The sequence below is a fragment of the Centroberyx affinis genome, unplaced genomic scaffold, assembly GCF_046629955.1.
Source record: "Centroberyx affinis isolate AG114_WGS23_722 - 3 ecotype Tasmania unplaced genomic scaffold, CSIRO-AGI_Caff_v1 ptg001027l_1, whole genome shotgun sequence".
Taxonomy (NCBI): Eukaryota; Metazoa; Chordata; class Actinopteri; order Beryciformes; family Berycidae; genus Centroberyx; species Centroberyx affinis.
In genome coordinates, this window is record NW_027279587.1 from 80825 (window position 1) to 95305 (window position 14481).

General features: G+C 40.2%; 1 protein-coding gene across 2 annotated transcripts; it reads left to right on the plus strand.

The window, feature by feature from the left end:
- The first annotated feature begins 3152 nt into the window (after positions 1 to 3152).
- gad1a (glutamate decarboxylase 1a) lies at positions 3153 to 13666 on the plus strand. Of its 2 annotated transcripts, none has more exons than XM_071522777.1 (16): positions 3153 to 3228; positions 4926 to 4988; positions 6364 to 6519; positions 7244 to 7486; positions 7655 to 7745; positions 10213 to 10325; positions 10548 to 10663; positions 10843 to 10922; positions 11010 to 11064; positions 11540 to 11656; positions 11796 to 11860; positions 12103 to 12181; positions 12320 to 12469; positions 12610 to 12717; positions 13152 to 13241; positions 13493 to 13666. In XM_071522777.1, the coding sequence occupies exons 1-16, from the start codon at positions 3153 to 3155 to the stop codon at positions 13664 to 13666; spliced, it is 1776 nt and encodes a 591-aa protein (XP_071378878.1). The 2 variants fall into 2 exon arrangements, with proteins under 2 accessions (XP_071378878.1, XP_071378879.1); XM_071522778.1 differs by having other exon boundaries at positions 3153 to 3222.
- The last annotated feature ends 815 nt before the right edge of the window (positions 13667 to 14481 follow it).

Below are 14481 nucleotides of genomic sequence, written 5' to 3' on the forward strand. Positions count from 1 at the left end.
TGTTTCATTTTCTCTCTGGATTATTTTCACAGCTTCAGTTTTCACTCACTGGTAATTCAGCAAACTAGATATGTTTAAATTAGAATTGGCCTACAGATTACAGTGGGAATAATATAACTCTTACAGTTACACAAAAATAGACAGCTAGTTACCTTCATCACACCTAACTAACAAAAACACACACACACACATACACACACACACGCACACACACACACACACACACACACACACACACACACACACACACACACACACACACACACACACACAGGATAGCTAGCATATTTTTATGAGCCTGACTTGATGCCTTGCAAACAATTCAATTGGTTCTTCTACTATACCTCTCTCTCTCTCTCTCTCTCTCTCTCTCTCTCTCTCTCTCTCTCTCTCTCTCTCTCTCTCTCTCTCTCTCTCTCTCTCCTTCTCTCTCCCTCCCTCTCTCTGCCTTGGATTATGCCCCATCTTGTGGACAGTCTTATACAGCTGCCAGGGAAATACGTAAATAAACCCCATTCCTTTCACTTTGGATTGGAGATTGTGCATTTTAAATTGATTTTAATTATCACTCCTTTACACCAGAGAGACAAAATCAGCAAAACCTGCCTGTGTGTGTTTGCTAAGGCTCATTGCCATTGACAGCTTCTTTAAAAATACAAAGTTAGGGCAGATGTTGGCTGTACTCAGGTATCAAGAAGGTGTTTGACCAAAATAAATTGCATTTATTCTTATGAGCATTTGGTAAACTGTCTACAGAGTAAAGCCCTCAGACTGAGGAAGGCTGGACTGGACAGCAGCCTTGAGGGAAAAAGCACAACAGGCTCCGGAGCTGTCCAGTGCTGAAAACACAAAAACGTCAAAATATGCCATTGTGAGCAAAGTACAGTTTTGTTTTTATTATTAATTGAGTGTCACATCATCACATATTTTCTTGTATCAGTTTCATAATCATCCATTACCATGGGGCGAGATATAACACATAATAAGGAGGCTTTTGTGAATAGATATTATGATTGAGCTCGTGCTTGGGTTCCGCTGTCCGGTGTGTCCACTCATGTTCCGCTCACCCGTGTGTTGTCGTTATGATTACGTATTCCAGATTAATAGGTCGGTTTATAATAGCTTCGTGAAGTATTTCTGGAATGGCCCATTTGTTCCCTGCTCCTGTAGAGAGGAGTCATTCTTGGTTTCTCACTGCCACCTTGTGGATTTCATTTTCGACCTTAATGTGTCATGATGTCGTATATTTATTTTACCATTCTCTACCATTGTCTCCGCACAGAAAGTGAAAAATAAAATGTTTATGAAAAATATTGTGGATATTAATTCATCAATAAAATGACAATTAGCCTGCTGATGATCTGCAAGCGTTTGTTATTAATCACTGTTCATAATGGCAAGATGTCAAAATAAATATTGGGTATTGAAAGGGCAAAATAAATAAATAAATAAATAAATTATAAAATCATTTAGACTTATGATTCTGGAGGCTTTCTTCATTATTGTCTTTCTGATTTTTCCACATGAACAAGACAGCGACCTCTCCCCCCTCCCCTCCTCCTTTTCCCCCCTCGCGTAATGTGTTGCTCATAGGATCAAACTTCAAGTCCATGCTCGTGACCAGGATTCAAAACAGAGGTATATAGGTCCGAAGACAATCATCACTTCCAAAAAGTCACACTTTAGTGCCGAAAGCGGCGCCATTCTGTGTAAATGTGCAGACTGCAGGCGAGTCTGCTCAATATTGGGAGAAATATGCAGCACCAGAGGAGGTATTTGCCGTGACTCATGCGTGCGTAGTGACAATAAATAGGCAAAGCATGCTTTAAATATCAGCAAATCATACCTGCTTCAACAAAAAAAGGTCACCTTGCTTGGGATTCAGAGGAGAATTGCAGCTCAGATCTATTTTTTTCTTGGAGTGTACCAAAAGGCGCAGCAGGCTCCCCTTACGGACTTAATTTGGTGGTAAATTCAATTTCTTTTTTTGGACTGCACCTGTTCACCTGGACCCCACACGCGCACGGTAAGCGACTGTACACAATGGGTTTGATCTAACAAGTCTAACTGGATAAACTCTTCTTACTTATGCTTATTTATTGTCATTGAAGATGCTCTAACAGGTGTTTTTTTGGGGGTTTTTTTATAAATCTTTGTGAAAATAGGTTTGATTGAAAAATTGTTGGCCTAGCCTACATATGAATTATTGTATGTTAAGATGTTGGTTTGGTTGCATATGGTTTAATCGTTCCTCAGAATCGTTCTTATTAATTTATAGACAAGCCTTTAATAGCCTTGGTGTGGTTTGGTGAGAGTGGCACGTCGTCTTTCTCTGTGTGACATTGACCTGCATCACGGTCATCAGTAGAATAATCCTCTTGAATTGACATTTGTCATTCAATCAACTTTGTGAAGCCAAAGATGCTCATAATCATTCAGGCCATATCTAATTATTTTGGTGAAGTAAAAATCTATCACCAGTTATAGGCTTTTATTATCATTTTACTGATCTCATCTCGCCATCAGTAGATTTTGACATGTCAATATGTATTTAAAATGTGAGGTTCTGACGACTGTGCTTTTCACAGCCTTGACTAAGACGATTGCGGATGTGCTCCTATTTATTATAAGGCAGACATAAACATGAGGCTCTCTGGAGCCATTTACAATGATGCGCGGCTATTCATTATCCAGCCTGACCAGGATCAAGATATGGTGCTGAAATAATGTGTCGTTGTCAGCGGCTGTGGTCGATTTAATGAAATGCATTGTTGTTGTTTTTGTGACTGCACATAGTTATCTATGATCCCATAACTTATTGTTCAGTGTCAGTGAATCTAGGGTTGATCTTGAGTCGGATAATTGAATTTCAACTTGTAAGTCCGGGCTGTGCCCTTGTCGTCTACAGGTCTGTTGCGTCCTGTGTCGCCAAGTTGAGCATCTCTATCAATATTAGAGAGAGATCTTTATCATGTTACTCATATTTAAGAACAGGCCATTATGCATTCCTGTGGATTAGACAGTTATTTTTCTGTTTCTCTGTCAGTGACTGTTACTTTTCATCTTGGATAATATCAAGAGATTTCGCCCAAAAAAGAAAAAAAGTGCCCAAGCTTTTGAAGTGAAGACTTTTGCACCGAGTCTCGGGAGTGATGGCGGCGTCTGCACCCTCCTCCTCTGGCGGCGAACCGGATCCCAACTCGACAAATTTACGACCACCGGGCTCAAGTAGGTCCATCACAGATAAAATGCTATTTCACTCGTGCTATTTACTTTGTGGGCAACGCCATTAATCATTTCCATCGAGGGAAAAAAACCGCTGCCTTTTGAGATGCTTTCCTCCCCACAAATCACCGCAGCATTGAATTCACTACGGACCTCCCGGCATCTGACAGACGAATCCTGCTGTCAAAAAATGATTTTCCTCTACTAACATTACACTGAAGGCAATTAGCCCGGAAAACAAGCCCTGAGGCTGGACCACCGTTCTGTCGGTCTGTTCAAAAGGCTTGACAAATTAACAAATTATCAGGCTATTGACAAAATTACATTAATAACATTATTATTATAATTATTATAATAATTATCATTTTTATTATTGTTGTTGTTGTTGTTGTTGTTATCAGAATTACTATCAGAATTATTATTCATGTTGTTGTTGTTATTGGCTTAGCTAAATGTGTTCTGGTTGAATAAAGTGCCTGAATGGAAAAATGGAAATTACCCCAAAGTGGTTGTTAATTCAGACATATTCAATTGCTCCTAATGGCATGCTCAAGCATTGTAGCCTTAAGGAGAGGGACTGTAGAAACCCTACAGCTACCACAGTCCTTTCATCGTCGGCTATTAACAGGGACAAATAAGCCTGATTCACCCAATGAATAGAAATCTAAAATAATGTTACAGCCCAGATATGTTCCTCATACAAAATATAGGTATATGCATAGAATGTTAGATTTTACCTTTTATAAATATAGCAAAATCCTCCTCTCATTTATATCCACAGCAAACATTAACTCATCCAATCAAATGGAGCCAAAAAGCTTATTTTTCTCACCGGAGCTGGATTTTGAGGTTGGAATGACTTTGCGGCCCATTGGCAATTCATTTGTCTCTTTCCACCCTGGTGAAATGCCAAAAGCAATGATTATATTGTGTAAGGCCGCTGCACAAAGGATCGTGCATATAGGCTACTATACTCCTCGGCGAAATGTAGCCTAGTCTGGTCTGAATCCTATTTGTAAACCGCACCTGGTCTTTTCCTATTTTTTGTTGTCTATTTATTGCCCATCTCATTTCCACTGGCTGAAAAACCACGGATCGTGGAAAAGTGAAGGAGTGAGTTAAAGTGCCTCCAATGAGCTGAGGAGGGCAATGATTTATCTAATGATCCAAAGCAAGGGTTAAATTGGGATGTGGGGATGGAACTGCCCCCCCCTCCTCCCTCCACCTGCCCCTCCACCCACCACCACCCCCACCACCACCCCACACCCCCTAAATTGCTGCTTTTGAGGATTTCTTCTGTGCTCCCATCCAAGGTGCCCCATCCCTCCCTGGCTGGAAGCCCTTGATAACGGCGTAATTCTCTATCTGTCACGGGCCAGCCGGCTCATGTCTAGTGGTGCATGCATTTTAACCAGCATCTTTTCACTCAATTAGATCTTTAGGCTGGCATGAATCCAAACGGCTAATTAATTTTAAGTCCTTGCCCAGGTCATAAATGGTAACATACATTGGAAATAGGCTAATTCAGATCCGGGGCCCAGAGAGTGAGGCTGCATGAAATCATCCCAAGATACCTGTTTTTGATGCAGCATGCTGATAACATACGTTTTTCCATTTATTGCTTTCATATAAAAATGTACTTTGTAATCGGCTTTTTAGGCTTCTGTAAGGCCCTAATTGGTTTTTCAAAATCATTTTAGGCTATGACGCATGGTGTGGAGTTGCTCATGGGTGTACTAGAAAATTGGGAATGAAGATATGTGGTAAGTTGGCATTTTTTTGTCTCGCGTTTTATCAAATGAAATTTGTTCTAAAAAAAAAAAAAAAAAGAAATGGAGACAATCAGATTTTAAGCATAACTGTATTGCTTGGCCGTCGATGGAAAGATTCTTAAAGTGATGCGCACCTTGGGGTTTTAGAACAAGATATCGGCCTTACCATTTAGATTATTCGGTTCATTAGGAATAAAGATGTAGTAGTATATGGGTTTTTCGGAGCAAGTTCATAGAGGCCATCTTGTATTTGCGCTCTGCTATGACTCACCTCCACTTCACCTGTGAGTCATCTGGCCCAACACATTCACATCTAATATTACCAAAATGGAAAACATGCATCAATTCGCCAAAACCATCAATCCAGCACTGAATTGTTCGGGTACCAATGGAATTAATTAAAGATTGAATCACTCAAGATAGATTTTTTTTGATTGGCAGCATCTCAGTCTTTTTCAGTCTTTCAGTCTCATACTAAGCCTATAATACACTAATCAAGAATGGACTGACATCTCCCATAATGGTGTGTATCATGCACCAGTGCTCAATACAATTTTCAAGCATTTCTGACCGACATGTTCTGTTGGTTTCATTAAGGCTATTTAATTACACAGGACGATTTACAAAACAAAATCAACGACAAAATGAAACCACAGCTATCGAGCTATAGCAGATTATCTAAATGGAGGAGTAGAAGGGAGATATGCTACTAACTGACTTATTAAAAATAATATCACAGAGAAATGTAGAAGTCTAATCAGATTCGTCGAGATTTCTGAAAAATATCTCAAAACCCTAGAAAATATAGAAAGGGCGTGTTGCGCAATTTCTAGATGAGATTTATATGAGATCTAGTTGTTGGCTATATTCTTCCCAACGGGCCCTAAGATAAAAAAAAAAAAGAAGGAAAAAAAGGCCATATTGATATATTCACATCTATCACAACGGCCCACTCAAACTATTAAACGTGCCTCTGGGCCATAATGCTATCGGCTCCTTGTGCTGTTCCCTGCCCACTGAAGTGCAATCTGTCGGGGGAGCTTAATAAGAATTTACAGCCACTACATGACAGCGATTTGTTTTTGCTTGGCTGGAGTTTGGTGCTGATGTCACCGGGCTCAACCCCCCTCAGAGTCCTCCGCCCATAAATAGGATTCCCTGGCCAGGATGGAAACCTTAAACACAAAAAAGTACAGTAGCTCCAGGGAGAGAGAGAGAGACAGAGAGAGATAGAAGAGAGAGAGGGGAGATAGAGTCAGATATGGGAGTGGAGAATTAGTGTAGGCCTGGTGAAGCTGCAGCTCTCTCAACATGTATGGAAATTGTAATCACCCGCTGGACTCCTCTCCTTCCTGTAATCGTTTAGGGTTTCTGCAGAAGAACAACAACCTGGAGGAGAAGAGCCGGATTGTGGGTTCCTTCAAGGAGCGCACGTCCAAGAACCTGCTGACTTGTGACAACAGCGAGAGAGACGCGCGTTTCAGACGCACCGAGATCGACTTCTCCAATCTGTTCGCCAGAGGTAGGACTGGGAAGAAGATGGCATAAAAAAAAAAACTGAATAGTGATTAAAAATCATTCAAATTTGATTTAAAATTCATCAGAAACCACATATGTGTCCAAGAATGTCTGGATTTTTAAAATCTTTATTAAACAAAAAGTAGGTAAAAGAAATAGGCCTACCCTGTATTTTAAATTTGATTACTTTTTTGGTGGTTTAGGTATGCGTAATCTTAACGGCATTTGAATTTAATCTACTTTTGCGCGAAAATCAACTTTGAGCACCGTTTTGTGCGCAATTAGCTTCACAAGAATAACCAAAGTAATTAAACAAGCTCTCGAAGATGCAAGTGTTAGTGAATCAATTTGCTCCATGCAAATTAATGGTGAATTGTTTGTTTTAATTGTTTCAGGATGATTATAATAGAAAAGATTCTAGTCAAACTACTTTTTTCATTTGACGGGATTTGCTGTTGTATGAATTGCTCAATGTCTGTGTTGGATCTGGACAGTGCATATTAATCACCAATAGAGACTGTACTCACCCTAAAAAAAAAAGAATAATTAGCAACCTGTTGAGAAATTGAAAGGTCATGAGAAATTCAACAGTGAATTGTGAAAATGGCCTGCAAAAATTCTCAACAATACATGGTGTTAAAGCATTAAAATGGAAAGCAATCCTTCTAGATCTTTTAAAAAAAGAAGAGACACAAATATTGACATTATCGAAATTTCATATATCACAGATTTATTGCCTGCCAAAAATGGGGAGGAACAGACCATGCAGTTCTTGCTGGAGGTTGTGGAAATTCTCACAAACTACGTTCGGAAGACCTTTGACAGATCTACCAAGGTCCTGGACTTCCACCACCCCCACCAGCTGCTGGAGGGCATGGAGGGCTTCAACCTGGAGCTGTCCGACCAGCCCGAGTCTCTGGAGCAGATCCTGGTGGACTGCAGGGACACCCTGAAATATGGGGTGAGGACAGGTGAGAACAAAGAGGCCAAAGGCACAGAGCGGCTCGCTGCAATCAATAACTCTCATTAGCCTACACGCTGGTGTAACGATTACAGATAAGCCTTTTTCTCTCAAATTCTCATATGATTAATAGTTTTGTGTAAAATATGCTGTTTTGTTGTCTCTTTATCAACCCCAGGTCACCCCAGGTTCTTTAACCAGCTCTCCACTGGATTAGACATCATTGGCTTGGCAGGAGAATGGCTTACTTCTACAGCCAACACCAATATGTGAGTGTGACACAGTGTAGGTGTATAACAAATGATTCATGCCACTGCAATTCACAATATATTTTCAATAACGTGTTTAATAAGTCTGTAGATAGCCACACCAAAATTAATAATCTCTGCAGTAAATAGGGTCAAATGTAGTCATGCAGATAATAAGATGAGATGAAAACAATAACAATTAGATATAATTTAGAAGTGATTAGGTTTATGTCATCAAATCCTAACCCTGCTTTCTTTTTTAAAGTAATTTCTTCCCATTTTTTCTAAATTGCCCTCGGAGAGAGGGTTTTTTTTTCATCAGGGATCACTTGAAGTGACATAATTAGGGTCTTTGGTGTGCTTTTAGCTGAAGAATCCCAGGATGCTCTCACAGGCTGTCACTCAAGCAAGAAAATCACAGAATGGCAAAAGCACAAAAGAGGAGATTTCTAGCTTTTTTTTTTTTTTTCTCTCAGTATTATCATTGTTGACCTGCACTCTGGTGTGGTCAGATAATACCGCCCTACAGGCAAGCCAAATTGCATATTGATTTGCGTTCAGAGTTTACATGGTGTCTTTGTTTTATGTAATGATGGTTCCAGTGAAAGAAAAGAGCTTCTCCCCTGAGACCATGTGTACACAATGTGAACAGCCATCACTGGGATTCAGTGTTGATTTTTTCTTTTCAAGGGGAAAGACCATTTTAACCCTCCAGAATACCAAGGGAGTTGTTTCAAAGTATGATGATGAACTGAGAAGATACAATTTGACCAGCCGCCTTCACAGTCTAGTCACATGTAGTATTATTGTATGCTTTGATCTATAGCTGCCTGTACCCTTCATTGTACAAATACAACAGGCAGTAATCACAAGGCAAAAAGCTAGTATGGATGGACTGGAGTGAAGATGTTCTTTGAGCCCTATGAGGATGAGCATGAAAATATTTTAAAAATCAAAATGCTAAAAGGTTATAAGTCTTAGTAATACATATTTAGTGTAATCTGAGTAGTAACAGTCTTCTCATTTTTATCTGGCCACAGCAGTGAAAGCTCAACCACCAAGATATAACCTTCTGAGGTGAAGGATTCAATTTGGTTTTTGAGGGTGAAATAACAGTCTTGGAGAATAGGTTTAAACCTTCATTACAATCCATAGCCATGTTTTCCATAGCCTTGTTCCCTTTGTGTTTACTGTTCAGGTTCTGCAGTAAAGCCCACAGCAGATGTCTAGCTATGCTGCAGAAATACTGTAGTTAGCTTGTGTGTTATGGGCAACATCACTGTGCATGACTTGAACCAGAGGGTGGAGGTTGCTTACATACTTGTAATTTACATTTATGAATTACTCCATCAACCCTAATTACCCCTGGCAGATATTGATTGACACTAATAGGCTGACAATCACATCTAGGACTTACATAATCAGAATTAGTGAGTGTCATCTGCATGAGTGAATGGGGTGAAATTAATCTGCGACATCTGTGAACTTGCATCTGACTTCTTATTTTTATCGTCACTGTGTATGCCCATGCCAAGCAAGAGAACTGAAGGCAACACTGCTGTGGGGCATAATGTAACATACTGTATTGTTCCACTGATTCATTAACTTTCAGTGCATGAATAGACAGATAGTTATGTAATTAGAAGCATATTGGTCAGGAGAAGATAGATGAGCCTGCCCGTATTGTAATTCCAACTCTGCTCTGCTCTGCTCTGAGGAAGAGGGTTTTAATGCGCTTTAATGATATAGAAACAATCATATACTCTGAAAAGATAAAACATAATAAACATTACTGTAATAAGAAAATTCAAGGAACCTGAAATAACTTAGTTTTTTCATTATAACAGCAAGCCATTCTTATTATTTCTCGCAATGTTTACAATAATGTTCGACTTGGGAACAGGTTCATTAGAGTCTCGACTTCAGACTCTGTTCAGATAGAAAGACTGAGACATTCTCATTGTGTTATATCACACTTCTCACTCATTTTCTCTCACTAATTCAAAGACAAGCTCTTGGTGGCATATTAATGGGTCTAAGTCTTTGTACCATTTTCCATGTCGTTTCACAGCAAAAAAGGCCATCTCTAATGCAACCAGACAGTGTCGTCATTGAACTGTGACTGTCTACAAAACGCTGTGTCTCTTCCATTCTTATTGCCAAAGCTGCATTGTTCAGTATCCATGCTGTACAATTAGAGCATACAAATGCATGCTGTTAAATATCATTGCATTTCATATCAATCCCATCAATCTATCCTGCAGACTTTTAGGGAAATGGAATTTCACCAAAATCAAACAGCAGAAAGAAAACAAATTGCATAACTCTGATCTATATACTACTATGCAATTATTACACAACAAAACACATCACTCAAATGTAAGGTAAAAAGTATATGTTCAATCAGCTGTTAACACTTGGCTTTATGGAATACCAAATATGCAAAAAGAGTCAATTGTGTTTGGGCTTTGCCGACTGTGTTTTCCAGGTTTACCTATGAGATCGCTCCTGTCTTTGTACTGATGGAGCAGCTGACACTGAAAAAGATGAGAGAGATCGTTGGCTGGCCTGACGGAGAGGGTGATGGGATATTTTCTCCAGGTGAGGGCCCAACCAATGATCAAACATCGATCAAACATTGATTAGATGACTGAATAACTTGGCCATTTTGGAGGTAATCTATTATAGAGTATGTTTTTATATTGTACTTTATCAGAGACCAGTAGAAGTGCTGTATCTTAGCTACAGTCCTGAGCCTGTATTTTGAACCTGTGTTCTGAGCCTGTATTTTCATTGCTGAAAGATGACATCTGATTTCTGCAGGAGGAGCAATATCCAACATGTACAGCGTGATGATTGCCAGATACAAGTTCTTCCCTGAAGTCAAGACCAAAGGCATGACAGCTGCTCCCAGACTGGTCCTCTTCACCTCAGAGCATGTTAGTCTCACACAGGATGTATTACTGATTATTGTCACCTTCTGTAACACAGTGTACCGTTATCAACACCTTTATCAATTAGTATTTTAGGTGTAATCCCAAACTGAAACGTGATAGTGTTAACAGGATCAAACCATTTGAGACGATCCAATACTGATAAGCGGCTTCTGTCCCGGCAGAGCCACTATTCCATCAAGAAAGCCAGTGCGGCCCTCGGCTTTGGAACAGAGAACCTGATCCTTTTGAGCACAGATGAGAGGTTTGTACTAAGCAACATGCAGCCAGTCTGGTGAAATAGATTAAGATCAAATGTCTGTTTGACCTAACATGTCATCTTCTTCTCCAGAGGGAGAGTCATTCCTGCTGATCTGGAAGCCAAAGTGATAGAGGCCAAGAAGAAGGTGAATTTCAACGTTTATCACGCTATCAACTTAGTAGAAGACTTAAACATAGAAAGTATATAGTACTGTGTATTTGTTTTTATCAGTGATGGACAGTGATGGACTTACAATGAGAACCACCCATATGAGCCATGGAGTTTACTTGTAGAGTAAGCAACAGGAACGTGTGCAATAACAGCAGCAAGGTTATTTCAGTGAGGTTAATGCTTCTGTCTGTCTCATGTGATGCCGCCCACCGCATCCCGCTCTAAAGCACAGTGTCTGGAAGTAATTCTCCTAAGGCAAAGTGATGTGCAGGCTGGAAGAAATGGGCATGCAATTCTGCCCTCACAATAACTGCAAAAAAATATTGCATAGTGCATTATCTGAGAAATGTGTTTTAACCAATCTCTTTGATGTCAACAATCACAGAGAGTGAAAGAACATCAGGATTTGAATTCAGCCCAGAATTGTAACCCGTGTTCTTGGTTGGCAGGGGTACGTGCCGATGTTCGTGAACGCCACCGCTGGCTCCACGGTCTACGGAGCGTTCGATCCCATCAATGAGATCGCAGACATCTGTGAGAAGTACAACATGTGGCTTCACGTGGATGTAAGAGAATATTGATTATCCTCAGTGCAAAAAGAACATCAGCTGTTACATGTCAGCTCCCTGTTCAGCCACCATGATCATGAGTTAGTCATCATCTGCATCATCGTTGTCATAAATCTAACTGGTGGACACTGTGCAGGGTGCGTGGGGAGGCGGTTTGCTGATGTCCAGGAAACACAGGCACAAGCTGAGTGGAGTAGAGAGGTAAAACTACGCAATAAATACATGCATCAAAGACAATAAATGGAGTACAGACAACCTTTTGTTTTTATATCTGGACTGAAATGGTGCACTGATCTAGAATGTCTGGTCTGCTCACATGACCACATACATTTCAATAGAAGTGAAAGGATCAATCTGGTCTCACATCAGCACTTCTGTTCACACACACACACACACACACACACACACACCGAGTTGTGCTTACTGTTTCAATATCTGTGCAGGGCCAACTCAGTCACCTGGAACCCTCATAAAATGATGGGAGTCCCGCTGCAGTGTTCTGCCATTCTGGTCAGAGAGAGGGTGAGAGTGTGTTTTTCACTTGCCTGCTGCACAGTCACTTCTACACAAACAGCACATACACACACACACAAACTTACACACACAAACAATTTTCTGCTAGTCATTGGTAATCTTATTGTCTCGCTCAACACGATGCAGGGAATATTACAAGGCTGCAATTCCATGTGCGCCGGCTACCTCTTCCAGCCAGACAAACAGTACGATGTGACATACGACACGGGCGACAAGGCCATTCAGTGCGGACGGCATGTTGATATCTTCAAGTTCTGGCTCATGTGGAAAGCAAAGGTATGCATTCTTATCAGCTGCTTTTTCCTATAACCATGTGTGACTCATTGCTTCTATCAACGATGCTGCCATTTCAAGATTGTGATGCTAACATTACTTTTGCCTGTGCTCTCTATTCTTTTTTTTTATCTATTTAAAAGGGAACAGTAGGATTTGAGCAGCATATTGACAAGTGCCTGGATCTGTCAGCCTATCTCTACAATAAAATCAAGAACCGAGAGGGCTATGAGATGGTGTTCGAGGGAGAGGTGAGATTACTGCAGATAGCAAATATCTTCCAAATGAATACCCTAATAAAGTGTCAGAATGCTGAGTTATCTGATGAATATAAATCAGTATTCATTAACTGGGGTACTCAACAGTCCGCTGCAGCATAAATTGTTGAACCAATAGGAAAAGGATGTAGCGTTGGGATGTACTGGGATGAAACACCCAAATGAAACTATAGGCTTAACAGTTCTTACCTCAGTCAGGAACCTTTTCTACCATACAAAAAGGTGTTTTTTTCCTCTGTGATAAATAGCTAATTCAATTAAATATTTTATATTTTATTGATTTTTTGAATCTTTTTTACATCTCGTTAGCTGACATGTTGACGTGAAAAGCTGAAATGAAAAAAAAAGAAGAAGCAGTTTTTATAATCACTTGTCGCAAATGTCGGTTTCCCATTTTGTCTTGACAGCCGCAGCACACTAATGTGTGTTTCTGGTACCTTCCACCGAGCCTCCGCAGCTTGCCTGATGGCCAGGAGAGGAGGGAGAGGTTGCACAAGGTAATGACTCATCAACCTGGATGCTTTGTGTGCTTCAGCTCCAGTTCCCCTGCCCTCTCACACTGGTTCACTTACCTGCTTAGATTCAGGGATGCATATACAGTAAAGTAATAAGTGTGTGTGCATATGTGTGTGTTTTCAGCCACTATGTGCATGTAGGGGAGGGGCGGGGTGTGAATGTACAGATGCCAGTGATGTGATACTGTTGTCCCATGGTTTTTGGGGTATTCTTTTGCTTTCTCTAATAACAGGTGGCCCCAAAGATCAAGGCAATGATGATGGAATCTGGGACGACTATGGTGGGCTACCAGCCTCAAGGAGACAAGGTCAACTTCTTCCGCATGGTCATCTCCAACCCCGCTGCCACCAGGTCAGATATCGACTTCTTGGTCGAGGAGATTGAGCGACTGGGGAACGACCTGTAAGAGCCACACCTGTATTGTGAAATATACATAATCCTTTTACAAATATCTGTCTTTTCCAACTCTGAAAAGCCTTGAGCTTGGCTTCACGTCCCTGCTGTTTCATAAAGACATAGAGATTTTAGCTTACAGGTCTTTTCAGGCAATACACAATAGTATGCCCCCCCCATGTGTTTCTCTGTCTGTTCTGCAGCGACTACATATATTTAAAAAGTTTGCACACCTTTGTTTGTTCCAGGTTCTCAGAGTAAAAAGGACACAAGTTAAAATTTGAGAAAGAAGCACCAAAGTACACTGGAATTCTAGCTAATTCATATTTTAAATGAAAATGAACCAACATTTTGGTCCACAGATCCTTCAGGGCGATAAACATTAGTTCATTTTCATGTAAAATATGAACTACCAAGAATATTGGGACACTCGGATGATTCTTTCAGCAGTTAATATGCCATTTTACTATTGTACAGTAGTCTACATGAAGATCAGTATTGAAAAGCAGAATGAAATCAAAATATTTTTTCCACAAGCAACAGAGCACAATGGAAGGAACCTTACAGCATTGACATATACAATATTAATGTAATATATATAATATGATGTACTGACTGTTGGTGCTCCGTGTTGTCTATGTAACTATCAAGCCAGATGCACCGCCACATTGTACCCTAGCTGTTCTTTCCCTTTGATATTACATAAGTGGAAATATATAACACAGTCATTGTAACAAGTACTGTACTTGAGTGCTGTGTTTTTAGAGATAATGATTTTTGTGTAGATTGTGTATAGTATTGTTACATTGCCTTTGTGCCAAATGTGTC